Raw genomic sequence first — 27234 nt, 5'->3', positions numbered from 1 at the left:
AAAATAAAATATTTCCTCAAACATCGATGCAAGTGAAGGTTTCTGACTGTGTTGAGCTGGCTGACATTAATGTCTCACTTTCAGAACTTCTTCTTCTCCGTGTCTTTCATGTCTTCAGGAGAAAAGCCCTCGGTGAGATTTTCATGCTTTTTTCTTCTCTCTCCCCCGTCTCCATCACTCCGCTCCCACAGGAGCAAACCTGAGACTGACTGTATCCCGGTGTATCACCAGTCTCCATCGGTCTAACCTCCAGCTCCACCTTCCTCCGTCCCCAGGAGAGGGAGCAGAGGATCAAGGAAAGGGGAAAGAGTAGAGGAAGGAGCACAGAAGCGAAGGAAAGAAGTGCATCTGGGTCCCACAGGATTGTTCTCTGTCTGTCTGAATCAGGAAGTGAGAATGTGACGACAGGACCGAGCAGGCATTCTTTCAGTGTGTGTGTGTGTGTGTGTGTGTGTGTGTGTGTGTGTGTGTGTGTGTGTGTGTGGGTGTGTGGACCTTGTTGAGCCGAGGTGTCATATTTGTGAAGACCACAGCTTCACGCTTGTGGCAACCAGGGATGACACTCTAAATCACTGAAATGCCAGAAACGACTGTGCTGTGATATGTCATGTGTTTTGTGTGATTTTTGAGCCTTTTGGGACACTTGATAGAGATTGATACCACTTTTAGAGTCTGGAAGTGAAAATGTTATCTGGGATGTCCCCTTAGACTGAAAACAGAGAAACATAGAGGGTGATGTCTCATCCAGGTTCTGGTCAGCTGCTCACAGCCTGTGGTACTGTGCAAATTTTTTTTTTTAATCCTTAATTTCTTTATATTTGTCTTATAAGGAGCCTTTCTTATTGTATGAATCCTTTGTGAATAGCTCCCTAGGCTTTGTGAAGTTTGTCTTTTGCATCTTTGTGTTGAACTCCAATGGACTTACGGCTTATCCAGGTGTACTTAACTTCTCTACAGTTCAAGACGACTTTTTAAAACCACAGAGGCCTCAATGATTGGAAGTAAAGTATAAATAAATCAGGTATTTTGCAAGCGTTGGGTTGGACCCTGTCTGCATTCAGAGCCACCATGGAATTAAAAAGATGTCCAAAACAATGTGTTTGGTCTGAATTGACATAATACAGCGCAACACCATAATTTTTTTTATATAGTCTTTTGTTCCTTTTACTTATGCTTCACTGAAATTCGTACATCTTCACAAAATGAAACAAAGTGCCTTTGAAGTTTAGTCTGATTTCTCAATACGTGCACACATGTATAAAAATAAGACTTATCTGTACGAATAAATAACACAGAGAGAAATCTCGCCGTCTCTCATCCCACATTCAGCCGCGTAAAAGTGGGCAAACTCATTGTCAGCCTTCCCCTCCTTCAGTCAAAACAACACACAGCCGCCGTCTCTTTTTGCTCGTCAGCTTCTACATAACCTCTGTCTTCGACTCTCTTCTTCTTCACGTGGTGTGAGTCACGGAGAACCATCCAGCAGACGAACAAGACAGCTGCTCCTTGCGATCAGACGGCACACACTCGCTCTTGAGTGCCGACACTGAAATAGTCACATCATTATATCCGTATTAGCAGGGGGAAAAAAAACAACAAAAAACCTCTTCACGCTCCAACACCTACATGCCTTTTGGTGCATGCCCTCTGCACTGTCCCAAATGTGCTCCGGTTCCTTTCCTGGACGCCGCTGTACTGTTGTGTCTGGATGAATGAATGAAAGTATTTTATCGAGATACATCTGCTTGTCACCCATTTCATATTTTTTATTTTAATCTGTTTTGACAGTTCGAAAACTTCATCATAATTTTCCTTCCACTTCACAACCATGCCATATACTGTTTAGGTCAATCCCAGGAAAAATGCTGGACAAAGGGAAAGATGGCATTTACAAGGCTCTGGGAATACATTATTGAACTCTGATTGTTCAAAAGTTCAAATACGGAGACAAACACATAAAGGCGGCGTACATGGCTGTCGAACATGCATGTTCACCTCAGGCAAGTGAAGACGACACAAAGGAGGAAGTACTGAGAGGGGACAGGCGAGCACTTGGCATTTTGGGCACACACATAATCACACACACTTACTGTGTTAGGGTTAGCTGGAAAAGGTTGTGTGTTAGTGTGTTTGACAGTCCTCCGATGGTTCCTGCGATGTTGACATTAGTGGACCAGGACACATCACCTCTGCTTTGGGAAAAGGCCGACGGTGAGTCTGCCCCCGAGCACAGCAAGGGGTTCTCTGTGTGCAGCTTTACTACAGATGTATTGTCTTTGATAAAAGAAAAGAAAAAACACAACAGTATTACTTAAACCTTTTTATGACCATCTTTCCAGTTATTGAACAATTAGAGGTCACAATATTTAAATGTTTCTCTATTTACTTTAAGTGTGGATCTTAAAAAAAAGAAAAACTTAAATAAGAAAAGTCAGGGAATATTTAATGACGCACGTGTTTAATTTTCTTTTAAAAGTGGAATTTATTTTAATCGATCGGCCTACTTCCAAATAAAAATTATCTTTGTTTAACTGGTAGGCGAAGTTTTAGTTCATAATTAAAACAAAAACAACTTTAAAATATACTATCAAAATCAGTTCAAATTCTAACCAATCATTAAGATAAATTTACACATCTGGTTCTAAAAAGAAACCAAAAACTAGTAAGTGTTTTTGATTAAGGTATAAAACGTCAGTGAAATGGTAATAAACATCTCAGTTGTATTCCAATGAAGTTGAATACTACTTATTTGCCTTGGAACCTCAGCGGAGATGTTCTGTTTATTGGTACGTCAGCTTTAAGAAGTTTAGCTTACTAGCATGTTTAGCTGCAGCTTTACCACTATCGCTAATCCAACTAAGACAAAAAAATAAATAAAAAATGGTACAAAGATAGTTATGAACATTTTAAATCTATTCTAGCCCGGTGGGATGTAAACCTCTTCCCTGACAACCCCAGCTAAAATGTATGGTGTATTATTTACTAATGACAGCTTCAAAAGCTATTCTTTCTAGCAAATTTAGCATTGGCGGTATAGCTAATGTAGTTGAAGTTCGGTTTAAATTAAATTAGATTGGATTTCAATTCTTGTTCCAACACAGAATCTCTCTCAATCACAAGTCTACTGACATTTCTAACGAATTTTCAGTCACAACAGCATATGAACATCATAGCTTTGCTGTTTTAGCTGGACGTCACAAGAAGGTGAATGATTAATGGTTGACTTAACAAACATCTTGGCTTAGCAAATTCTAATCCGTTTCCATATTTTACTATTCTCATAATGTATGGGCACCAAAACAAACAACCAATGTGGGTTGAATTTTAAAAAACGTGAACATGCTAGCCACAAGCTAATACAGCTGATTTAAAATGTTAATACTTCTAACAACTAATCAATGCTCTGCTGGGAAGTTTTACTTCTGCCGTATTTTTATCATGTCGACTCAGGAAAAGTAGGTGAGTGAATGAAGACAGCGAGATGCCAACAACAAGGCGTCTGAATGAATAATGCAACTCGGATGTCAAGGAAACGTCTGTTGGAAGACGCCTGGATGCTCTCCGCCATGCCTTGCAATCGTTGCAGCAGAGGAAACACAATGATACGCAGCAAAATAATGAGGACAATCCTTAGTGGTCGTCTTCTTTTTGTACGTGTAATTGTCTGTGTTTCCCGTCTGTGCACGCCTCAGATGCGTTTGTATCTGCACATATGCGTGAAGTTTCTTATGTGGTGTGGAATGTCAGGCACGTCTCATCACATTAAGGAGCAGGGAGGAGAGAGCTGCCCAGCTTTGTCGCTCCAGCAAAGGCGATCCTGCAACACTTCAGCCGCAGCAACACCCTACTAGATCATTCAACATTATTGCAAAAAGGGCCTGAGCCACACATATGGGCAAAAAATAAAGAATAAAAAATGGCCTGAGGGCCAGAAGTGGCTGCTGAAGAATCTCTGCTCGCCCTTTGAATAAGACCAATAGAGTGGACATGTAAAAAATAAAGAAATCATTGGGTTTTTTTTCAATCGGTGCAGAGGAAGCTACAAAACAAAGTCTGAAAAGTTGCCTAAATGTAGTTATTCAGCAACTAGTAAGAAGGTCTTTGGTTTGAATTCTGCGTGGAGATTGGATGTTTTCTCTGTGCATTGGTTCTCTCTGGGTCCTCAGTTTTCCACCAACAGTTAGAAAGTACGACTTTAACGTTAATTGGCCTCTCTACATTGTTTACAAGTGTGAGTGTGTATTTGTGGTTGTTTGTAGAGTTTTCTGTGTTGGCCTGTGATGGATGCCTAGAAAGTACGCTGCCTCTCGCTCAATGACCGCTGGAGTTAAGCAAAGTGAGGAAACCTTAGTTTTTGGGGCTGCCTGCACCACTTTTTTTGGAAAATATTTAATTGAATTTTTTCTTGTCTCAGTATCGATGCATCCATCCTACCGTCCGTCTGTCTGCTCACCCTTTGGTGCCTTGTCTATCTCTGTATCTGTCTCATGTCCGGCCTCAAGAACCTCTGACCCAAGCCGTCCCGCGGCTCATCCAACCTCTCCATTTTTGGGCATGTTGGCTGCAGGTGAATGTTGCAGGTCTGTCACAGGGCAGCGAACATGTCATCTATCATCTGCAAGGGGTGGAGTGGGGGGAAGGGTTGTATGTTGAGAGGGGATGAAAGTGGCTGTCACACTGTCTCAATATCATATGCTGGGATGCTGGTCAGATGTACAAGATTGAGAGACATTAAACCTGCTAAAACAGAAAGACGGCAACCTCAGATGTGATAATATCTGAGGTTGCCGTACATTATTGTACGGCAACCTCAGGAGAAGGAGAGCGTCTTCTCAGGAGAGACGCTCTCCTGAGAAAAAATAAACTAAGTCCTCGTTCTTGTTTGACAATGACATGCCAAACTTTAAAACTATGCAAAAAATCTGCTGCCTTTTGCATGTTGAAGAGTGTAGATCCACTGTTTGAGCTGGATTATGTATTCTACAGTGAGAGAGAATCGAAGGGATCCGTCTTTTTCTTTTGGTCCCCATCCTGTCCAGGTGAATAACACGCTCACACACCAGTGGGCATGACATTGACTTCCCCTTTACACGCATCATGCCCTTCTGTTGTACACTTCTATTGATCCTGCACACTTTTTTCTCTTCCTTCTTCATCTAAAGAAAATAATTTAAAAAAAAGATGCAGGCACAGCTCTTTGGTGGCGTTTTCTTCTGACGTCCGGCAAGACGGAGGAGTCGGACAGGTCTCCGTTGGCCATAGCGCAGCTGTCGATACAGGTTAGTGCAGGCGAGAAGCGGCTGTGGAGGACGTGGAGACGAATGAATAAGTAAGAGGCTGCAGACTGGACTCATGTTAAATGTAGAAAGGCTAACGGATTGCCCCACTGTTGAGCTGATTCGGTGTGTGTGCGTGTGTATGCATGTGTGTGTTTGTGTATGGGTGTGTTCGTGTGCACATGTGCAACTGCAGAGGACCTGCTGCAAGTCCCGCAGAGCTTCCAGTTAGCACACACCACCAGAGCAGGGCACAGACACATGCACAAACACACACACAGGACCCTGGAGAGAGGCCTCGAACCTGCCTGTCAGCTGCTGTTAGATCACACTGCATTTGGCTGACACCACAAAACACACACACCCGCACACACACACACACACACCCAAACACACGCACATGAACATGCACGCATACACTCGCGCACACAGGCAGACACTGAAATGGATCGAAGGTTTTCTGATTTGGATTCCAGAAGCTAACTTGCGTCATTATTAAGTTAGAATTACAAAACTTAAATAAGTCATAATATAGATTTTTTTGTGTCAAACTCAAGGCTGGGGGGCCAAATCTGGGCCACCATAAGTATTTTTGTGGCCCTGCAGACTCTAGAAAGCCACATGAATAGAACTTTCAATATAAAAGTTGTGTTCTTTAATATCTATATGCTGCCAAAAAACATCTCGAAAAGATGGATCCAAAGAATGCAGAGGCAACTATTTATTAATATTAAATCAGATTGTTAATGGGTTGGATTTATAAATATAGAACCGGTCCTTAAGGACATTTGTGGTGTTAATATGGCCCAAAATAAAAACGAGTTTGTCTATTGATAGAATTAGCATGGAAACGATCTAAACATCCAGTGTTTTCCTTTACCGTAATTGTTTTATATGTTCTATGGTTTAGTGGGCACAAATAACACAAACCTAACAAACCTGTGAGCCTTTAACCGTTGTGTCCAGAAATGGGGTCCAACCAACCCCACACACGTAAAACTTGTATCATTTTCCACAGTCCTCTACGTTTGCCTCAGTCCTCGCACGCACAAGGGTTAAATACTAGGAGTCTTGACTACTGGATAAGAAACACATGACTGATTGGAACTGGTTGCAGGTGCGAAGAAAGAGAAGGAAGCAAACAGGCCGGCTGAGGGAACGAGACTAATAAACACTAAGGAAGTGAGAAGGAAATAAATAATAATCACGGGGAAATACTAAAGAAAAGTCTGAATTAACAGCAGAGTGAACCAATATGAGATCTAGCTCGAGCCTAAAAGATATAGAAATAAACAACCCAAACACCCCTAGGATAATGACTCTCACTGACAAACACAAAGAAAGACTAAAAGGGATGTGATTATTTTCGTAAGACACTGTAAAGACTGAGCTTCATCTCAGTGAACTCGCCTAATTTCTGCATCCTACGATCCACATTCCTCTCCCGTCTTTGCGGTTTCTATCTCAACATCAGCTTTCCATGAAGCTGAAACAAACCCACCTTGACCTGTTCCCTAAGGTGCGGCTGACGCAGCACGAGAGGAAGTGCACACGGAGGGAAGACTAACACGACGAGGACAGAGGACGAAGTACAGTGGATGCACAGGAGGAAAGTGGTGGCCTTTCCTGTGCCTGCTCAGGGAGAAGATAGGCCTTGCTTTGTTAAATGATTTCTTCCAGCTGAACTCTTCTCCCAATATCAGTCAGAAAGAGATCGCGGAGAGAAAACAAAGATTGCATGTACACCCAGAGTTGCCTGGGTCACCTTGGCATTCGACTCGCAGCGTAAATCGATTCATTTATTGCCATCCCAGTAACCATTCAGGTTAACCTTGTCGCTGTAGGTGCTGTGACGAGCCCGAGTTACAGTCACAACCCCACTGTGAGTAGCCTTTGCATTTTTCTGAATTTATCTCAATATTTCACAACTTTATAGAAAAATAAATCAGTGAAAAGTCAGTTTGAATCATTTAGTTTGTCTCTTTGACAGATGTGGAGAGAAATGGTAAATTACTATCCTTTCTCATTGGTTCCCTTCAATTTTTTCCTGCCTTTTCCTCCCTCACTGCTGCAGTGGTTTCAGTGAATCCACCTTCTCACATCCACATCAACTTATGCTTAAATGTACATGTTAAAGATGTTGGTGCCACAACATCGCTGTCAGAGACAGAGTATGTCCCCCCGACTCGGAGCTGCTATGTGTCACTCTGCGTCCATACAGCCTCCCAAGAGAGTTTACCAACATCTTTGTGTGCGTAATTTGTGTATCGCCCAGCGCTAATGCAACAAGAGCACAACTCAAATCTTGGACTGCGTCCACCATCATCTTCAGAGTAAACCAGATTCCCCTATGTTGATCCTTGGGGACTTTAATCACTGCAGTTTAAACAAGTTTCTGCCTGGTTTTTCCAGTACGTGAAGTGCAGTACAAGGAACTCTAACATCTTAGATAAATGTTATGGCAATATTAAAGATGAATATGTTATGGCAATATTAAATATGAATATGCAGCTAGAGCTAGACCACCTCTTGGTAATTCTGATCATGATGTAGTTCATCTACTCTCGGCATATCGGTCCGTTTTTAAGTCAAATAAGCCTTAGCGCCTCCATATTAAAAGTGAAATAAATGCTTTACATAACATCATTTCAATATAATCAATATGCTATTCTAGAAATTTCCAGCTACTAAATGTTATTAAACCATGAGAATGTCATATTTGGTTGTTGTGTGAAAAACACATAGGAAGCTTTCCATACCTGTCACACTGTGTCTGCAGGAATTATAAGAACCTGAACCTTTAACATGACTTAATCCAACAGATATTAACCAAAAAACAAACAAACAAACAAAAAAAACAAACATCTCAGCAATTCATCAAATTTTCCGAGCAGAAACGTATTTCGTGTGTTGTACACATTTGTTAGCAGTACTTCCCTCTACCGCTAGATGGAGGTGTGATACTGCCACAACATCCAACTAATTTCGGACCCATTACAGAAGGTTGCCTGACAGAGCTGGGGCAAACTGTAAGATCAAGGAGGAGTGAGTTATATAAATTGTGCATCCATGAAAGTTTCCTGTTTGATTCATCCAAAACAGCGAAAGAAAACTGGTTAAATTCTGGACTGGAAGCATAAATATTAATTAGGGAGTGAATTTGTAACTTGTTTTTCCTCCTATTATCAATATCAACTTTAATCTCACTTTCTACAATTGTCCCAACCCTAGCCCTATTTCTGGTACCAAATATGGTACTATATTTAGTTAGTGGTTAAATATTCAACAAACAACATCTGCAACATCTGTTTTCAGTGATTACACATACAGTTAAGACCCAAACTATTCATACCTTTGAAAAATTTCAAGGGTATGAATATATTAACCTTTTGGAGTGGACCAGCCAGAGTCCTGTCTTGAATCTGACAGAAAATCTGTGGAGAAAGTGAAAGATTAGGGCGATGGGAAGGTGGCGTTCCATTTTCAAGAACGCGTGTCAATCAAGGTAGATAGTGGCGACAGAAGTTCACCCTGCAATCGGTGGGTCGCCGGCTCGATTCCCACTCTCCCCACCTCTGTCGTTGTGTCCTTGGGTAAGACAACCACTTAGCCTGGCATTGCTGAATCAAGCAGTTTGCCTTCATTAGGCGTGTATGCGTGTGGATGGAAATGACTGATTTCATGTGAAACATCTTCAAGAGTCCTAACAAAGTGCCATGTAAGTCTGATTTTATTTCAAGGACATCACCAAAGCTAAATCATCTAAATACCTGATTGTGCTTACATGTACAGCATGCAAGATCATGCAGTTTTAAATCTAAATCCGCAGGGATTGGTTAATATTAAGCAGCACATAAACATACGTGACAAAACATGCCTGTATGTTTTATGTTAACAGTTATCAAAATAAAAATATCCTGCCTAAAGTATTCTACTCATTTAGATTTCTGATAAAGTATTGCCACTATACTAACATCAAATATGTTGAATGATACATAGTTGTTCCCAAATAGTCGACTTAAAACATAGTAAGTCTACATCAGTATGCCAAAATTGAATTTAAACACAATATTTTAAACAGTGATCTCAGACAAACAAACAAAAAGCATTGGTATGCATTAAAATGAACATTCAAATGCTTGATGATGTGACAAAATGTTTTAAATAGAAAATTGTTTGACCATCGCTATATTTCTATTTGGATCGATACTAATTAATAGCCACAGTAAGCATATCAGAAGACCTTAAGCTAAGTTAAGGGGTAAGTTTTGTGATGCAAGGGGTGAAATGACATTCAGGTTTACGGTGGAGTTTAACCAAACGGCAAATTAGTCGAGTTATGAATGCTTTTTGTTAAGCAACTTTAGGCATTTCAGGTCAAACTACTCTGTCAACAAAGAGAGAGATTATCGTCGTTGCTAACAAAGTGCATTTGCTCTTCAATAAAGAAAACTACATTACAGTCCATGCATATCCTGATCAATGAGGACCCAATTGGTCAAGTATCACAAGAAAAATATTTAGGAATAATTTTAGGAGCCATGTTGATAAAATCAGCAAAACTGTTAGATCAAATATAAACTGTCTAATAAGCATTATTAGAAATTGTTTAACACTTCACTGTGCAGAGATGTTTTTGAATTCAATGATTCTCTCACATTTTTCCTATGAAGTTACTGTCTGGTCTCAGACAGTAGGTCAAACTAAACTCAAACCATTAGCAAGTCTCTATAATCGGGTTTTAAAGGTTTTATATCAAAAGCCAATCAGATTCCATCGTTGTCGCATTTTGGCTATATTTGGCATTTTGGACTTTACTAATTTTATAAATTACAATCTTTTAAAATTGATTTTTAAGTATTTAAATGGACTTGCACCTACACCATTGAGCGATTGCATACAGAGACTGCAGGGCAATAGCAGATCTACTAGTGCGGCTTTAGATGGAAATTGTAAGGTTAGCTTTCGAACTCAAAGTACAAAAGTGGTTTTGCACTTTGAGCAAAACCACTTTTGCTCAAAGTGCTCTTGTCCGTGAGAGGATCTGCAGTTTGGAGCTCACTTCCTGTTGATTTAAAGTCCGTAACCAGTTTTAGTACGTTCAACAAAACAAACAAAACTCTGGTTATGTTGAAAACAGAACTGTATCCATTTTGAATGTTTTATGATTCACTGTTTGTTTGTAGATGTTGTCAACATTATGTTGTGCTATTTTAGACGATTATCACTTCAATTTTAAGAAGTACTGTGTAAAAGTCCATCTAGGGTCAAGTGCTGCGAATTAACTGTTGCTATTGCACCATAACGCGAACATGGGACTGCTGTTCTCCTCAGTTTGTCCACGTCGACGTGTGTCTGTCCCTACCAAATAAACTTAATAATAATAAACCAACAGAGACCTTTTCGTCATTACGCTCAATCAATCTGTTTAGTTGAGCTGGTTCCATAACGCCATTTCTCATTGACGGATGACATATGGCTGGAGCACACACCCCTCTGATACCAATATACAGGCCATTTGCACACATGTTCCTGTTCCACAGTAAAAAAAATTAGTGGGTGTGCCGCAGCATATGTCTGCTACTGGACCCTACAGTCTGAGCATTTGTCTCTCGCCCTCAGTGTACGTGTGTGTGTGCCATAAATTTGTGGAATGGCATATGCTAGGAAAATACATGTGTCAGCAAACGCTGGGCGTGCACCGACATATGTCGACGCGTAGCCTTCTGTGTTTACACGTACTGTTTTCTCTGAGCAGGCCTGTGTTTGTATGAATTTGCTCATGGAGAGTGCCCAGTAATCCATACTGGGCAGCTGCGCTCATTTGTATTCAGCCCCAAGGCACTTTCTTGGGCCGTCTCGCTGATTAGGGATCAGAGACGGAGGGAAGGAGTGAGAACAGTGGACACCGTGGAAGACAAAGAGAGACAAAGATAGAGAGATGGGGGTGAGGCAAAACACAGAGGTCCTCCCTCATTTTGTAAACAGTTTGTTAATGTCTTTAATCCCATTAGGCAGGGGGAGAAGCCTGGCCCTTCACATAACATGCAGTAATACAGGGTTGCACTGTGCTATCCCTACTTCTCTCTCTTTCCCTCTCTCTCTTTTACACACACACAAACATACACTCTGCTACACCCAGGAAATGAAATTGATTTGCCCTCATAAACATTTGATAAAGCTCTAATGCAGCGCCGCGAACAGCCAAGAAGGCCCGAGGAGCGGACCCGTGCAAAATGACATGTAAATCAAATGAGCGTCGTATATTTCCCGGCATAATTTGCCAACAATTATTGTTTTGACCCGGCTCCTCAGTCGACAAAAGAAACCTGCTCCCTCTGAGGAGCAGGAAATCAGCTTTTCAAGTGCTCTTGTGTTTGAAGAGCGGAGAGCAAGGCGAGGCGTGTTTGCCAGAGCTCCGCGGAGGAAATCAGGCGCAGGGTGATTTCATACAAGAAGCGAAATCACAGCAAAGGCCACGGTCACTTGTTCGCCTTTGCTTGCAATGCGCTTAAAAAGAGCCGCACTCGATTCAGCGTTTCCTCAGACGGAGAAAGAAACGTTGATAAAAGCTGTTTTAATTCGGGACTTGAAAACAGCTTGTTCGTGTTTCACTTTATTTACATGCGGCGAAATAGAAGAGCCCGTGGCAGTAACGGTAAAAATGATTCACAGTGGGTACATAAACGTGCATGGGGAATACAATGGCATCAGCATGCAAGAGAGGAAACACTGAAGCAGGTGCACTTCTCTTCTGCAATGCGATTATAAGCTTATTTTGAGGGACAATTGATAATAAAAACTTCAACCTAAGCATGCCTCTGATGTTATTGGACGCTTATTTGGCTTTCTGCCACTTTAGAGCTTGCCAGTGATTATCCTGCATTTTCAGTTCTCGTGGGTGTTTCTTTGTCAAGTTTATACAATGCATGTGTCATTTCTAGACATTTTCCACCACTGTCTAAATTCAAGCTTTTTTAATCAGACTCACCTGTTCCAGATCCATTGGATATGTTGTCAGTTCACTACAAGGTTTTCCTGCCACAGTTCTTTTTGCTGCCTTGTATTTTTTTTTTCCTTTTTGTTTTGTATATGTTAAATCCTTTGCTCGCTATATTTCTTGCTGGTTTTTTTTTCCCAACTCAAACCACATCTACAACTACTTTTCACACGATTCTGCCAGCCTCCTGCCTGTGTGGGTTTCTGCATGGAGATAACATCTTCTCCCCATGCATACCACTGGGTCCTTTCCAGGTTCAAAGTCCAAAGACATGCATTTAGGAGGGAGATGATTGCTTTTTTTTGTACTTCCATAAATAGAATATGAGTTTTGTAAATCTAGAATGGTAGCTTGTAGACAAATCCAGATAAATTTGATCACAATAAGATTTTGAGCTAAAGATGGTCGTGGGGAGCTAATTTTCCGTAAGAAGATCAAAGAATATCCCTTTGTCTAAGAGAAGGACATTCAAAAAAAATATAAAAACAGTACTTTAAAGTGTAACTGACTTAACTAAATTTTTGGGGGCCAAAGGGCCATGATGGCTGGGACAGTGAGTCAAATCTACCATATTAAAAGCTGCAACTGATGGCATGTGATGAAGGTTTTCCTATGTATTTAGTTTAGGATCAATGAATCATTTAATAAAATTTTGTTTTACAAATTATATCTGTGAATGTAACCTAGTAGATTTTGTATGTTGTACTTTAAATTATAAAATGTTTCCCTTGTCTTTCCACCACTCTTCATTTTTTTTGGATTTTATAAGCCTTATATTTGTCTAATTAATTAATTTGTTGGTTTTTCGGTTTCTTTCAACAGATGACTTAGTACAAATAGGATAATTTATGCAGTCTCTCATCCCTGAATAAGCAGTGAAGCAGAGATTTCACTGCTATGAAAACTGCTCCAAGACACTTAAAAGTGGGATTAGTGCAAGGGTGAAGTCATTCATTGCTGTATTTGATTAATTATCCGTGCGCTTTTGTTGGTAAGCCATGTCAGGAAAACCTGCTAGCAAAAAAGGATATATATATATTGGCTGGCATCCTAAACCTGCGTGCTTGTACCAGTAACCGTGGAAAAGTAAAATCGCACACACACTCACCTACTGCACCCGCCTAACACAAACATCCACATTAGTACAATTCACACCATGCCGCACATAAATTCTGATTGACGCAGTTTTTGACCAATGGCGTCTTGACTTTTAACAACCATTGCCCAATCAGAACAGAGCCTAGTATGATTCTCCCGCCCCTATAGTGGTAGCTGAAAAGGAACGTCATTTGCCTCGTACATTTAGCTTTAGCCTCAAATTAGCTTGACTTTTAAATCATAAATGTGTTCTCTCAAATAGAGCTGCTCTTTCGCTTAGCCGTCAATCTCGGACAGCGTTAACAATTCGCCCTCTTTGTGTTTAAGACAGGAAACATGTATATAAAGGCCTTATTTCGATGCAGGGACATGCTAAAGGGAGAATTCTTCGTGTGAAATGCTGTCTAGCCTTCGAGCAGGGGCCAAAAACCGAAAGTTGCTAACAGCACCGAGGGTTAAGTCATCACCAGCAAGCCTGTGGGCTTTCTCACATCTGCCGTAGGCACCCGAAGGTGGACAGACTGAAACGGTGCCTTTCCTACAACGTAAGTAACGCCTCGTTCCGACACCTAACAATGTTGTGGCACTTGGCTAATCACCAGCTAACATGTAACATAAGACGACACTTTTGACAGCTGTGAAGTTCGCTAGCTGGTTATCCTTTAATGCAAGTGGCCTAAGATTTAGTGAAGCAGGCACTTTAAGAACAACGCTGTGTAGAACTACTAAAGATGTGTATTTGTGTGTCTTTTAAAAAGTACTTGCTCAGTTCCCTGTTGGTTTGGTTTGGTTTGAGGCTCAAAAGGTGTTTTCAAAACATTCATCAGCACCAATTATGAGCTGCTGGCGTTCTTATTGCACATGGGGGAAACTATTGGTAAATATTTTTGGTGCGGTTTATAATTGTTGTATTCCTCCCCATAAAAAGGTAGATAAATTGTTTAATTTTAATACGTATTTTAATATCTAAAATTAGGCTGTGTTTGCAACAGGTGTCCTTCATTGAGCTAGTTACTAAAATATATTCCTGTTAGTTTTGTTTTGACCTATAGTTCAACATTGAAGTATAAAAGGCTGTAGTTCTTACTACAGGAGTGTATATTATCACTCCATTGTTTAATTAAGTATTCATATGCCCATTCCTATAATTGAATGGGACTTTTCTAGTACGTGCATTTGATTTGTTAGCATGTTGTATTGTTTTTATTTTTAATGATGATGCGCCCCAGAAATGGAGGCATCATTAGTGGCATGTTTGTGTTTGCAACCCTATGTACAATCCTGGACTAGCCAGGCAGTTTTAGCATCCAACTGTTTTGAGCCTATTGGCATGTTTTGAATATTTACTTATCTATGCTTGATTATGTTGGGAATCACCTCAGAATAGTTATATTGGCAACATTTTTTGAAAATATCATCTGTGTGGGTTAAAAATGGAGCAGGCTACTTAAAAGAAAATAAAGAAAAGAAAAAATAGCAAATTTCTGGCCTGCTAATGCTAAAGCTATACCGCTCCATTTACGTTGGAACCTATAACGCAAAATCAAAAATAATGCTAAATCTTAATTTGTGTAGATGGAGATAAAACTGAGCAATGTGTCTATTTATCTTACAGTAGTCTTTAGAATAAGCGAAGTGCTATTTAATTGACTTTCTATGGTCAGTAATTCAGTTAAAAAGTCCTAAGTAATTGTAATACAATGTGTGAAGTAAAGATTGAGACTGTTAAAAAGTAAAGGGACTATTTAGGATTCTTTGTCACTGTAAATGTATACATGAATTCTAATATCGAGCTACATTATTTGCAGTTTTGTTGGAAAGTGGATCTTGGCTGGACTAATTAAGCATCTTCACACACATTAGAGCAGTTAATATTAGAATATAGTTGCTTATCGATGTTTGGATATTTAAAATGACATGTGCATAGTCAAGTAAATCAAAACAGTTTTGTCTGCCCAAACATTGAACCCTGGTAATGTCGTTGTCGTCGACAACAACAACAATAATAATAATGTTCTGGGTATGCTTACATTATAAATAGATCTTCTTAAAATTACAACCCAGTGTGCAAATAAGATTATTTTTGTGCAGAAATTGTAGCTGGTAGCATAATCTGCAAATAAAACTGATTGTATCATAAATGTCCTATTTTGTGAAAATGCAACAACACCAACACATTAACTAACTTGTGTTTATATATGTTTTGGGTTTATGTTATTGTTGCTTTATGTAAGTGTCTGAATCGCTGGCACGGTTTGGTTGACATTGTGCCTTTGCTAGGGAACAAAATAGTCGTTCTTATTGCACAGAATATGAATCCTTTTTGTTTTATTTAGAATAATGCAAGTACAACAAGCTGATTAATTAGGCTATCAGCATTTCTAGCAAATCTCCAAACAATTGCTTAACAAACACGCTGACCGTAACTTGCAAAGTTTAGCTTTAAAGCCACATTAGTTCAATAAGATTAAGTAGCGGCGCTCCTTTACTTTGAGCATCATGACTGTACAGGTTTTTAACGACCGGAAATATTTTCTACCAACCAAATTTGTCTTGTAAGCAAGGAAAAGGTATACTGTGCTTTTTTTTTTTGTTTGTTTTTTTGTCAGTCAGCTGACGCCCAACGATGCTGTGTTGCCTAAAGAGTGGTTTTATAATGCAAACTTTTTAAAACCTTCCCATAGCATCATACAGATAACAGGCCTGTGGCTCTTCCAGAGATATTTATCTATCTATGCTTGGCTACGCCTGTCATCTGAATTACGTCACATGCGGCTCCACATTAAGGTGCTCTGTTGACTGGAAACCTCGAAATGGCTCGAGGGTTTTCCTATCGAAAGGGAGAGATGGATTACATTATATACATGTTCTAATAACACTGCTTACAATTTGAGTTTGGGTATTGTACAAGCACTTTTCATCTATTAGTATGTTTTATCCCACAGGAATTTAGTTAACTCCTAAAACCATTTGTCATGTGGTGTGCCCTCAGTCTCATCAGATCTTGACTTTTGACGCCTGGAAGATAAATTTGGAGCTGGGCGGCTTGTAGATCGAGAAACAGCAGGTACATACAAGCACAGATTCCCTCTTTACTGCCAAGAAACCACTCACAGTCTACTATATCAAGACACCTTTACTTCCCTGCTCTTCAGCCACGGTCCGATAGACTCCTGTCTGGTCCAGTAACGACTCCATAACCCCAGACGCCACTGTAATGATGTGGCGCTTTCGTTCCTGAAAATTGACAACCTTTGGAATGACTTAAGTGATGATCATCAAAGAGTTTTCACCTCGACATTTTTTATAAAAAAAACAACAAAACACAATTGTAATCTATAGTATCACTGCAGTTGTCCTGCTAAACCAGCTAGTCCAGAAACATTTTAGTTTCTCACTGTATGAGAAGCGGATGTATATAATGGATGCCTAATCAGCAGAAAGATAAGCTCTTGGCTCAAGTGCAATACAAGTGTGTATCTAGAAATGGATTATTTCACAATTGGTTGCATTGACTGTATTGACTTTGTTTCAGCTCCATAAAGAAGTCGGCTAAGTAAACACTGGGCTGATTATATATTAATAACACCATAACTGTAATATTGATTCACACACGGGACATTTTTCTCATTGGAGATGTTCTGAAAAGTTTTACCATTCAATCACTAACAGAATAAGTCACCCAAGAATATTTTTCACTTTTTGTAAAATCAGACATTTTTTATTATTATAGTAAACACGACTGCCTTTTCCACTGCACTATTTAGTTTTTTCAAGCGTTTTATTTAGTGAAGCTGAGTACACAGATCACAATCAGTGTTGAGATGGACGTTGAAGTGCTGAATTTGGGGAAATAAAATGCATAACAGGGCTGCATGGTAGCCCAGTTCTTGGTACTGTTTCCTGGCAGCAAGAAACTCATTGATTCAGTTGTTGCACATTCTCCCCATGGGTGCTTACTGGGATCTCCAATTTTAAAATATTGTTGGATGGGATAAGCGAGCATCTCTAAATTGCTTTTAAGGTATTAGTATGTGCTTGTATGTGTCTCTGTGCTGCCCTTTGATGGACAGGCAACCCGTCCAGAGGCCGCTAGAGATGGGAACCAGCTCCCCCACTATTCTAATCGGATGATAATTGCACATCTTTTACTGTTACAGGACTTGAATATTTTAATTTCAGTATCTTTATCAGTCAGTTTAACATATTTCATTGGATGTAAGAAAGACTACAGCTTCCTTCTTTAGCTCATTGGATAAAATACAGCAGAGTGGCTTGCAAGGTTTTATAAAGATATGCAGGTCTTTAAATAATGTGCTATATAAATAAAATTACCTTTACCTCTTTATGAAAATTTGCACATCTACAAAATCTTGGATTATGCCATTAGATTACCAAAGTCTAGTAATACTGAGAAGTCACAGAGAGGTACTGTAGATTGTCACTTTTGAAATGTTTGATTATATGTGTGAACCACTAAACATGTAGACTAAGTGCTAAGAAGGAGCTTCTTTTCTGTCTGTATAAAAGAGGCTCTAGGATAAAGACTGGTTTGATTCAGACTGAGATTTTTGGAAGTATTTAATAAACATCATTAATGTAGCACCTTTGAGCAATAAGTCACAAAGACGGAGCTTAAAAATAGAAACGTGACCGAAAAGCCAGAAATCATAATTATATACAAATAAAGTAATATTTAAAATGATCTTAAGGAACGGCACGCTTAAATTATAATGTCTTCAATTCCTTTCTAAATAAGTTGTGACTCTCAAGACAACATGGGAACTGAGGAAGCTTCCTCCACAGCTGCGGTGCAGCAATCTGGAAAGTGAGTGTTTTTTATATTTGATCCTGGGGCTATAAATATGTTCCTGGACTCATTTCTATTTAGATATCATGAATTATTGTTTTCATATCTATATGTTGCACAATGCTGATATTTAGATTTTTATTTCCACTTATAATGAACATCAAGGGACATTCATGTAACAAAACAATGCACTGTGTGGCCCAGATGACACTGCATAGGGATTAGTACTGAAGAGTAAAACCAGATTAGAGAAATAACTTTTTAACTTAGTAGCTCTAAAGGAGGGTTACAAAATGTGGAAACTTGGCGTTCATAATTCTAGTTGTTGTTTTTTTTTTTTGTTTTTTTTTAAACTTACTTCCTATCAGTAGTTTGTTGATAAACAGTTAAAACAGAAGTTAATGGAGATCTTTTGCTACCGATGCTCTCAGACAGACGTCTGTGTTGGACAGGATAATCTGGCCCTGTGTGGAGCCCATCAGCAGCTGAAGGGTAAATTGAGTTAACTTGTTAAAGCTGTCCTGCTCCTCTGAAGTCTGAGAACAGAGGCTGTGGTGCTGCCGAGCCAGTCCGTTGGCCACCTTTCAAACAGAACGAACCAAAATAATTTCGTGGCATAATTAAATTCAAAAAGGGTCGGTTTTTTATCTTTACGAGCCTTAAATACATCTGCACCCCATAAAGGAACGTGAAAGACGTGCAGAAGCACATGAACACTCTCCTCCAGCGTTTGCGGTGCTGTTCTTCTGTCTCATGACTAAAATCCACCGCTGTGCTGTCTTCACTTTCCAGAGTTTTACTGTCGATTATGTGATATTTTGTATTGGAAGAGCAAAGTCTCTTGTTTGAGAAATAGTGGTTGTTGTGCTTCATCACGTTCAACCTGATTGTAAGCATTTCTTTTAGCAGGTGACTTGTCTTTGATAATAAAGTAAAATCAATCAGAAAACCCTGCAGATAAATGGTTTTACATTTTGGCTTCTATGGTTTAAGGTTTTATTTCTTAAAACCTTTTACTGCCCTGTAAAGTTTCCATATCAAACTTTTCTCATGATGAAAAGTGGTCACCTGATCAAAATGGCCTCAAACCGACAATATTATCATCCAGCAAGGTTTAATTCCATTTGTTACCAACAAACCCGACACAATGTTTATTAGTTACGCTAATGTTGTCCAATAACTATTTGTTATTTAGACTTTTACACAGATCCCAAGGCAAAGATATTGAATAAGCACCAACTAAGTGCTGACCAATAAGCTGTTTAAACAGCTTATCTTATTGGTCAGAATATTGCCCCTTTTTGCCATTCTCCTCTTTTCAGAGTAACAACATGCTGTATTGTCTAGTTAGGCTGCCTGCTTGTGTAGAACACATGGATGATTGTTTAACAGGCAAACAACTACTTGCACACAACTACTGGTTTCCAGAGTTAATAATGAATTTTAAAAAACTGACCGCTTGCACCCCTTTTCACTCTGCCACTGTTATTTTTCACAACTAGAAATGTTTCAAGACGGCTACATCTGAGAGAAAACGATCTGTGGATAGCAATAGGTGGGGGACGGAGCAAGCCTCGTTGCACTCTGCTCCATAGAGCCAGAAAAAGCTCGGGTCACTCTGGCTTCTCTCCTGGCAGCTCATAAAAAGGACTTCAATCCTTTTGGAAATGACAGAAACCTTCAGGGTTTTTTTGAAAAGGCTAATGTTTCTAAACCTTGGAACTGGTCACTGGCCACAGCCTGGGATCGTAAACCCAAAAACATCTGACGAACCTTCCGGTTGCTCTTAAAGACACGGGAGTGTAAATTTAGTTTGACTTTGTTGTGTGGGAAGTGTTTGCTGTGCTGTGGTTGAAGTTAAGAGGATGACTGTACAGAGCAGTTTAAATGGCTTACTATGTGGATCCAGGTCAGCCAGTGGATCCTGTTGTCCTTACAGCAGAACTGTTGCATCTCTGTTGCACAACACTGCTGTAGATTAAGCAGCAGGGTTGTTTCCACAGCATGCTGATAAAACGACAATCTTTTTTTTTTTTTTTCATTTGAGCTGTAATAATAACGTAATACACTTTTCCTCCTAATGGAGATGAGTTGGATGTTACCCGGATGTTAAAAGGGCAATTTCAATGGCCAAGGCACAGTTAAGTACTGTGACAATCAATACAGTTATAGACTCTCCTCTCACATTATCTAAACAATCAGTACAGGCTCGATGCAGAATTAGTATCTGCCATGAAACGGCCTGATGCTTCTGTTCATTTAGCTAATGCAGGTGCAGTTATTGCTGGAGACAACATCCTCTCGGACCGTTTGTTAATGCCTTTGGTTGCCAGTTTCCACCGGCCAAAGAAGCTTTTAAGCTCACTCCTCCATCTTTTTAAGTATAAACTGAAGTGAGTTGTGCTATTTTTGGCTTTGTTGCACAAGGGTGCAGAGTTTTAGGCCATCATCTGGGATCATAGCTGCAGATTATATAATTATTAATTCTGTTCAATTGGGGGGAGGAAAGGGAAATTTATAACTTTTTTTTAATATAGTTAAGTATAAACAAACTGAAATATGTTTACTTCTGTGACAAATGTTTCCTTTTGGGAATTTTACTGTTTTCATTCTGAGGGAAACTATTCTAAATTCGCAAAGTCCAGACAGATGTCTGATGCCTTTGGTAATAATAATAATAATAATAATAATAATAACTATGTAAACTTTTTGATGGAGACTTTTTCTGGGGATTTCTTTGCATTCCCCTTTTTGCCGTTTGAGGACATTCCTGAGGGGAATCTTGCGTTTACTGCTGGACATTTTTTAAATCCGATTTAGCTTGTTCCAAAAATGTCTTTGGAGTTGAATTTGGGTGACTAAGCTGAGCTTGATGTTGCTGTTCAGTCTTCCTGCTATCTACTTAAAGTCTCTCTTTCCCTTTTATTTAATTATCCTGACTGAATGTTGTGTAGAATAAATTTTCCTTTAAAATAACTTCATGCCAGTTTTTCTTTCTGAATTCATATTTTAATGCCTGATTGATGCTGAAAATGCCCAGTTTGAGTCGTCTTCATTCAGTAGTAGCATCTGCTCTACAGAGTGTGGTGTGTGGCATCCCATTTCAAGCTCCTTGCTTCTCTTTGTGTCTCTGCCACAGGAATCAGGGGATCCGTCTGTCTAAGGCCGAGGCATGGGGGCGTTTCTGGACAAACCCAAAACGGAGAAGCACAACTCTCATGGCGAGGGGAACGGACTGCGCTTCGGGTTGAGCTCCATGCAGGGCTGGCGGGTGGAGATGGAGGACGCTCACACGGCTGTGCTGGGACTTCAGGCTCCCGGCATGACCGACTGGTCTTTCTTCGCCGTGTATGACGGCCACGCTGGATCCAGGGTTGCCACCTACTGCTCAAAGCACCTTCTCGAACACATAATCACTGCGAGCCTAGGCACTGGCAGCAAGCAAGGCTCGCAAGTCGGACCAGACGGTTGCGGCTCCGACTCTCAAGCTCTTCCTCCTCCCGCTGTGGAGGCCGTGAAAACCGGCATCCGCACGGGTTTCCTAAGGATCGACGAGCACATGCGCAGCTTCTCCGACCTCCGGAACGGCATGGACCGCAGCGGGTCAACGGCGGTGGGGAGTCTCCTGTCGCCAGAGCACTTTTTCTTTATTAACTGCGGGGATTCCCGAGCCGTTCTGTACCGCAACTCGCAGGTGTGCTTCTCCACGCTCGACCACAAGCCTTGCAACCCCCGCGAGAGGGAGCGCATCCAGAACGCGGGAGGCTCGGTGATGATCCAGAGAGTTAACGGGTCCCTAGCGGTCTCGAGAGCCTTGGGGGACTATGATTACAAGTGCGTGGATGGCAAGGGCCCCACGGAGCAGCTGGTTAGCCCTGAACCGGAAGTGTATGTGATGGTTCGGGCGCCAGAACAAGATCAGTTCATCATTCTGGCTTGTGACGGCATCTGGGATGTCATGTCCAATGAGGAATTGTGTGAATTTGTGAAATCTAGACTAGAGGTGTCTGATGACCTGGAGAGAGTCTGTAACGAAGTGGTGGATACCTGTCTGCACAAGGTACGTGGACTTTTGTTTTACTTTAAACTATTGAGCATCAATAGAAATCCATAAAAGAGATGAGAGTCTAGTGGTTATAGGCGGCCACATTGTTTACAAATGTGGTTTTAATTATGATACAAGCTGATGCATGATACTGGGCTCACAAGAAGACGAGCTTTAGAAAATGGTTTTGGATGGAAATGTGTGTACATACAGTAAAGGTCTGGCAATGAGACCCTGTTAAAGATTACAATCAGTTCGACTGGTCCACATATTTTCATGTTTATGCACAATTATAAGGTTGTGTTTGTGCCAGGCAGGACAGCAAATCTCTCATTTTGTATATTCACTAACACGGTAAAGGTTTCATTAATCTACTGTTGTGATCTTCAGTCCACACTATTTAAGAAAACTATTAAATACACTTGTAGCTTTTTTCCCCCTCTTGCAGCAGAAAGCAGCCACACAGTTTACAGGATTTTTGTAGCTGAATGTTGTCAGTCATTTCAGAGAGCTGGGTAGGAGTTGGGTTCTACTTCCTCTTATTTCAAAGTAAGAGTCTCAGACATGGATGGCAGCTTTAAGCTTTAACGACTTATCTTCACATCTGGGACTCTGAATAATGGCTCACATTTACTTTGCAAGAAGCAATTCATCCTGACAGCAACTTGATAACGCTTCACAAGGCTCTTGGCTTTGACAAGAAATATATCATGGAGGCATCATAGGATCTTAAATCCTTACTTGCAAACCCTTTACATCTCGTCTGTTGCTCTGTCTTGTTCATCGGGTTCCCAGAATCCTGCCAGATGATGTTTAAAAGCAGCAGATGTTTCTTCACTTTTAAAATAACTTGGTGTTTCAACTCAAGAATGACTTCCTTTCTTACTTTAAAATTGGTTTCTGATATAAATACAACAGGTAGCGTATCTTGTCCTTCTCAATCGGCTTTTCGTCCATTCTTTTCATTTTTGCTGATACCTTTTTGCTCACACTTGTTCACCTCTTCTCGCTTGTTCTGGACCATTGACTCAAAGTACTTAAAATCCCTTCAACTTATTTACTTGTACAATTTCCTTCTGCGGTGAATGTTTCTCTGAAGAGACGATTTGATACTACAATAAGAAAGTTCTCTAAACAAAGTCCAAGTCTGAACACTGCTACAGGACTAGATCAGACGCGTGAGCAAAAAAGCAAAACGTGGCCTCCAAAATAAAAGCTTCTTCTTCAAACTAAAAGCAGCTCTCACTCTCAAGTTAACAATTCACGATGTTGGAAATACCTGAAGGGCTGTGTGCTCTGTGTCATCGGGCTTTTTCTTAATGTGCTCGATATTAATTCAGTGTTTTGTTTCCCCTCCTCCTGTCATCCATCTAGGGAAGTCGAGATAACATGAGTATTGTTTTAGTGTGTTTGCCCAATGCTCCCAAAGTATCCGAGGAAGCTGTGAGGAGAGAAGCTGAGGTCAACAAATATCTGGAGGCTCGAGTGGAAGGTAAAAGCTGAGAGCTAATTTCTTCTAGTTGTTTATCTAAGGTGGAAACATCATGGGAACGTGGAATGATGGAAGCTTTAACTTTATTTTCCTTTTTCAGAGGTTTGCCGTGAAATGGTTTATTTGTCGACCACAGCTTTCAGGAATAATGGAGCATTTTGTTTTCTTCTGAAGATGATCTCATTTTCAACATTTGTTTTTATATATTATGGATGTTCCAACTGAATTACATCTTGTTCATATTCAAAGAATGATACTTTATAGCTCGTTTTTCCATTTCAGGAACCATCTCCCTCTTTTATTCCCTTCTCTTCTTATCCACTTCCCCTCCTTTTCTTACCCTGTGTTTGGATGAATTCCCTGATCTGTCTCTGTTCTGTATGCTGTTTTCTAATCCTCCCCCTCCTTATATTCCTTCCTGATTCATGAGACATTTTGCTGAAAGTGTAGCTCTTTCCTTTAAGACGTTATTCCAAGCTGATAATTCCTACAAAACCTGACCTTATCAGCTTGTTTCCTTTCTCTCTCTGCCTCACAGAATGAATTATAAAGGCGTTTAGTTTAATGCTTCAAGATGCACTTGAAAAACCCGTACCTTGTACTTAGCTCGCCATGAATGGTGACTTTTACTTGATAGAAGAAACTTTTGGTCCAGGTGAGACGGAGTATACACGTTTGGCTCAGGCTATTGTCTAATTTGTGGAGAACAAAGAAGAGAGGGAGTAGAAGGGGAGAGGACAGACTGAGAGGAATGCTCTGGCTGAACATCGACCTGGCTTCACGCCACTCGGCTCAGCTGCGAGCCTCTCGCTGTCACCGTGTCTCATTCAGACACTTGTTTTCAAAAAAAAAAAAAAAAAATCACTTGTACGGTTTCCATCCTTGCGTCCTCCAATAACCCACTTCTCCTCAACTCTTTTTCTTTCTACTGACGTTCTTGGCAATAATAAGCGTTGTGTAACAGCAGTTCTGCTGTCCTGTTTAGAAATGCTGTCTCGGCCCCGAGACGAGGCTTTTCCGGATCTGGTGACGGTGATGAGGAACCTGGCCTCCGACAGCGGGATGCCCCCTCTGCCACCCGGGGGCGGACTCGCTAGCAAGTAAATGCTGCCACCTTTTATGACGTGTTCCTCTTGTCTTCATGATGCCGTTTGTTCACTGATGTTCTCTAATAATCCTCTGAGACCTCCAGAAAGCAGCTGGATTTGTGCTGAAGTTAAATTATACACAGGTGGATTCTTTTTGCCAAGTGATTGGATACAATTAGGTCTTAGGGATAAACCATTTTTAACAATTAATCATAATTTCTGTTTTTGAAGATGTCATTTTTTAGAAAATCTCTTTTTGTTTTTCCGCCAATGCATCCATAGCACAGTGTATTGCTAGCCCACCTAAAAACTACCATCGTGTTTTACAGCTTCTATTTATTTCAAATTTGAATTCAAATAAACTCTATTTATGATTGAAATAAAAGCCAGTTTTTAAGGTTTATTCTCATTTGTGTTTAATTTTATCTAAACCTGAGGGGAAAAAATAATTTATAATTTTAAATAGAATTTGGTATAACACGCGTACCAAACGCGTTTCTGATTGTCTTTTCCTTTTTATGTGAATATTTAAAAATCAGGTGTCATTTTCAATACAGTTCACAATTGTGCCCTACTTTGTGTATGATATAAGAGAGAAACACAAACTTAAAAAACAAGTTTGTGACTGTAATGCAAACTAATAATAAAAATGTTCAACGACTATTAATATTTTTGGAAGGCACTGTACATAAAATGTATATATACAGTTTCCCCCCGAAAACCTACTTAGCCGGTGGTAGGGACACTATATTTTTGTGTTAACATTTTTTTAAAAGTTACAAAAATTCGTAGGTGCACAAGTCGGCATCATGATTTGGAAATAATAGCATGTGAGGCCAACGGGCAGGTGCAGGGACAGCCCTCACGCCCAGTTCAGTTTCTTCAACTACAAACCTAGCTTAATCCATCTTTTCTGTCACTGTTACTTGTGCATAAAAAAATCTATTTAAAATAAAACACTTTGCCTGGTGTTGGGCAAAGTAAGACCTGGTGGCCCGCCAGGCTTATATTACACTGGGGGAAACCCTGATAGAGCATTATGTGTTTCACTGGGATTTTATTGATGTTGCCCTTAATGCTCCCAAAATTAGTTCTAATAATACTTGCCTATTATGGTACCAACATGTATCCTCTTTAACTGTTGCCAGTATTTTCTGTCCATCTTTCATCCCCTCCATGTTAACTTTGATGAGTTTCCCTGAACTGTTAAACTCAACATATTCAACCTTGTTTGTGTTCTTCCTGCAGACGCAGTGTTATCGAAGCAGTATACAACCGTCTGAATCCTTACAAGGAGGAAGATGGAGTAAGTGTCTATAAATGACCTTTGGCCTCTGACCTGTGTTTAAAAACACTTAACCAACACTGTCCTGACATTTAAAGGCTATGTAATGTAGTTTTGATAACATCTCTATTCATTTCTGTGGACTGGGAAGTTGTCCTTCATCAAAAGTCTCATTGGTTTACAGACAGCTGCTGCTCATGATGTGTATTCTGGGTTTTACTTTAAACCTGATGAGATTCCTGATGTCTCTTTCTTCACATGCTGCTGTAAATGGCCGAGACAAATTCAAAGCATTACTTGGTTTGTTCTATACGTTTGACTTTTTTTTTTTTTTTTCCATTTTAAACATCTGTCACAGTGAACTTAAGTCTGTAGTCCTTGGAAATAAAGTTTTAATTTACTTGTTTCACAAAAATCCAACTCAATTAATGGAAATCTTTGAACTCTTATTTTCTGTGTTTGACTGACTCTGCTGTCCTACATACGGAGCAAAGTGTTTCAAAATGTTAAGCGGTGGAACTTTTTTCTAACTACGGTAAATGAAGGTCTCAACACAGCACAATAAGGAAGTTGTCTGAAAATGTAGTTTTGTGATTAAAATGTTGCAGAATTTCATGCTTTAAATCATAACTTCAAACGTATACATTTGTCTACTCTTGATATTTCTTCCACTATGGCAAAAAATATTTAACTTGAGAAGGAAAAATCTAAGAAAAACTTTTAGTCCAAATAATTGAATTTAAATTGGTAATTGTTGGGCAATTGTAGCTCCTCCAACACATCCCAGCTACATTTCAGGATAAACGGCTAGCAGGCTAAGCTAGCATCTTGTCTTGGTTGTGATAAATGCTGCTGTCGGTGTGTGTGTGTGGCAGTAGCTTTCATTAGGGCTGATGTTTACCCAACCATTGACTTGAGGGAAATTATCATCTTTGACAGCTTATCTTTTTACATTTAAAAGCTTTACCATTTTAACATACTACAAACAAAACAGAGGTATTCCATATAGGTTTGTTACTGATGCACTCTAAAGTGAAGATGAACCGTTTTTTAAAACGGTAAAATTGGTTCCAACTCTACTGTTGTGCATGCATACAGACATTAAACTTTAGTTGCACACACAAAGCTGTCCATCCTCTG

General features: G+C 39.9%; 1 protein-coding gene and 1 long non-coding RNA gene across 4 annotated transcripts in view; one reads left to right on the top strand and one right to left on the bottom strand.

The window, feature by feature from the left end:
* Positions 1 to 479: 479 nt before the first annotated feature.
* LOC103476407 (uncharacterized) lies at positions 480 to 2270 on the bottom strand. Its single transcript, XR_535459.3, has 3 exons — positions 2091 to 2270; positions 1627 to 1704; positions 480 to 1546 (listed from the first exon to the last, which is right to left on the bottom strand). It is a non-coding gene; the product is annotated as an uncharacterized LOC103476407 (long non-coding RNA).
* Positions 2271 to 13526: 11256 nt separating this feature from the next.
* Positions 13527 to 27234, top strand: part of ppm1ba (protein phosphatase, Mg2+/Mn2+ dependent, 1Ba) — a 17575-nt gene continuing 3867 nt past the window's right edge. For 2 of the 3 annotated variants that reach the window (XM_008428726.3, XM_008428729.3), the window contains exons 1-5: positions 13527 to 13919; positions 21324 to 22244; positions 23604 to 23721; positions 24707 to 24821; positions 26058 to 26115. In XM_008428726.3, coding sequence (XP_008426948.1) covers positions 21357 to 22244; positions 23604 to 23721; positions 24707 to 24821; positions 26058 to 26115 — 1179 coding nt within the window. In that variant the 5' untranslated portion in view covers positions 13527 to 13919; positions 21324 to 21356. Of the gene's footprint in view, positions 13920 to 18571; positions 18677 to 21323; positions 22245 to 23603; positions 23722 to 24706; positions 24822 to 26057; positions 26116 to 27234 lie in introns of those variants that run through there. The other variant, XM_008428727.3, reaches the window with a different exon arrangement.

Source organism: Poecilia reticulata, chromosome 15 (genome assembly GCF_904066995.2).
Source record: "Poecilia reticulata chromosome 15, P_reticulata-male-v2, whole genome shotgun sequence".
Classification (NCBI taxonomy): domain Eukaryota; kingdom Metazoa; phylum Chordata; class Actinopteri; order Cyprinodontiformes; family Poeciliidae; genus Poecilia; species Poecilia reticulata.
Note: the sequence above shows the minus strand (reverse complement) of the source record. Positions and strands in the feature narration are given on the sequence as shown.